We start from the raw sequence: 2592 nt of genomic DNA, 5'->3' as shown, positions 1-2592 counted from the left end.
ATGTAATAATAACAATCATCATTATTATCATCATAACACTAATAACAAGGATGATAATGATAATGATAATAAAAACAATGATTTAATATCAATAATAATGAAAGGAGAAAACACACTACCGTGTTGATACTATGGTATAAAAACCCACACTGTAATAATAATGATGACAATGAAGATAAGAAATGTAATAAAAAAAGAGAAAAACTGCAATTACAATAATCAATAAAGGAATGATGATAATGATAAAAAAATAACAGTAATACAAATAACAACATTCACTGATAACAATACACCACCTCTGATTTTTCTAAAAAGGATATAAAACACATAAATCATTAAGAAATAAATATATATTTTGAAGTCAATCAACAAACAACAGCATGAATAAAAACTAATGACACGGCCTAAAGTATGTGTGTCTGTGTGTAAGAGTGCAAAGTGTTTTTCCGTCATTCTCCTCCTCCTTCTGGATATCATGTCATGTCATTCTATTTCACCAAGTTTTATATTTATACCTATATATTTCATTTGCGCTTAAATTCTCTCCGAGTCGTGTTGCAAGATGTGATCTCTACGTCAACTCTCTTGCAGCCTGTTTTTTTTTCCCCCTGTTGTAAATGCTGAAATTTTTAAAAAGGGCAAGAAAGAAAAATTGAGAAGAAAAAGTGCCATTTAATCTGTAGACAGATCAGACATTAGAATCACCGGTATTCTGATTTTTTTTTTTTTTTTTTTTTTTCAGCTTTGAAAAGAGAAATCAGAATTAAAGTTTGTGTAAACTGTTTTAATCAAAAAAATTTGGTTATTATTGCATTGGTGAAGAGGCACAATATGGATGTAATATACATATTTTAAAGAATTTTGTATAATTTTAGTGTCAATTTTATTGATTTCCTTCCCCTATAATTTAAAAATGGAACAATTTCTCCTTACTGAATGTTTACAGTATTCTGTAATCATTATGGGAAAATACACATAAAAAAGAAAATAACAATAAATAAATACCTAAGTTTCAAAAAGCTAAATAGAACACTCTCAAATGCCATTTTGAATTCCACCTTAAATCACAGAAATAAGTATCAACTCTTTCAAATAAATAGAAGCAAAACTTTGGCCATTTTCAACATACAATCTCTGCATGTACAACAACATGTATAACAATAAATGAATAATATACCTGGTTCCTCACTATGTAAAATTGCCTATAAAACACAAGTGGAAAAAATATAATGAAGAATAAGGTAAAAACAAAGTGAAAGAAGAAAAAATCCTGAAAGCTTGATCTCACTTGCATAGATATTGCAAAAAACAGCCTAAGACATATAAACACCACCTCTCCTATCTTTCAACTGTATATACTTCTATTATTTACAAAATGTTTCCTAGAGGGTGGAGGCGAGAAGAGGGCATCCACTAGCTCTTGAAGAGAGAGGAGAGCAGTGCCGACACTTCCTCTTGCGATGGGCAGGCAATAATAATGCGGTCATCCTCGTTGTAGTTCTCTGCCACCATGTTCTGCACTTTGGAGAAAGTGCTGAGAACATTTGTTCGGATGGGCTTGAACAGGATGAACTCTGTGTCGCGGTTGGCCAGGTATAGCTGCATACTGCGCTGGATGCCAGGCAGATATGTGCGGATGTTTTTCTGGCTGCTGCTCACCACATCCGCTATCTGTAATGGATGACATGTTTACTGACACATGAGTCTACATAAGTTACCCTTACCATCTACTGTGTGCTGAAACTATTCATAACGGAATTCAAAAATAAAGCACTTGTTATCTTATAAACACTATTAACATGTTCCATTTTCCAATGCACAAGTTCTTAAAATCTAAACCATCCTCAGTATATACCATTAGTCACGGAGCTGAAAATGGGGCAACCTCTATTCCAATAGACCCATAGTTAAATCTAACCACACAAACCCCAAGACCCCAAGAGTCAAGTAACTGACCTTCTCAGCAGATGCAAATGGCTGGTTCTTGAGGGAAATGGGCTTGACACTCTCCTCCTTGTTCATCTGGAGGATGACCTCTGCCTTAGTTAGGAAGATGGACAGTGGCCCTGTCAGGGACTCTGTGCAGGTCAGGATTAGAAGCTCGCACAGCTTCTTCAATCTGTTGTCTAGGTCTCTCTTTGAGTCGAGTCTCTGCTCTGTGACCTGAGATTATAGATAAATAAATACATATATATGGGAACAAGTAAGACACCAACATAAATCTTTGACTGCTAATAGCTTGTATATACACTAGAAATATTGCCCCATCTTTCATGCAGTTTTATTACAATCTACAAAGTTTTTAACTTACTTTAACTAGTGTAAGAAATAAAACAGACAGACAGACACACAAACTACTAGCTATCTTGGGTACTGCTAAGAGGCTCACTTTTGTTGGCAGCTAGTGGCTTAACCTTTCAAATTTACAAGATCCAAAATTTCAAGCCCATCAAGAGCTTTTAGTTACAGCTATGGTATAATTATTGCAAAATGTACGATTCTATAAGAAAGAAAGAAAGAAAGAAAGAAGGAAAGAGAAAGAAAGAAAGAAAGATGGAAAGAGAAAGAAAGAAAGAAAGAAAGATGGAAAGA

General features: G+C 34.1%; 1 protein-coding gene across 1 annotated transcript in view; it reads right to left on the bottom strand.

Annotated features, from left to right (window-relative positions):
* Nucleotides 1-332: 332 nt before the first annotated feature.
* LOC125039924 (conserved oligomeric Golgi complex subunit 3-like) overlaps nucleotides 333-2592 on the bottom strand; it is a 10026-nt gene continuing 7766 nt past the window's right edge. The window contains exons 9-10 of the mRNA XM_047634293.1: nucleotides 1957-2163; nucleotides 333-1671 (exon numbers count right to left, since the gene is read on the bottom strand). Coding sequence (XP_047490249.1) covers nucleotides 1414-1671; nucleotides 1957-2163 — 465 coding nt within the window. The 3' untranslated portion in view covers nucleotides 333-1413. The remainder of the gene's footprint in view (nucleotides 1672-1956; nucleotides 2164-2592) is intronic.

The sequence above is a fragment of the Penaeus chinensis genome, chromosome 28, assembly GCF_019202785.1.
Source record: "Penaeus chinensis breed Huanghai No. 1 chromosome 28, ASM1920278v2, whole genome shotgun sequence".
NCBI classification, from domain to species: Eukaryota; Metazoa; Arthropoda; class Malacostraca; order Decapoda; family Penaeidae; genus Penaeus; species Penaeus chinensis.
Note: the sequence above shows the minus strand (reverse complement) of the source record. Positions and strands in the feature narration are given on the sequence as shown.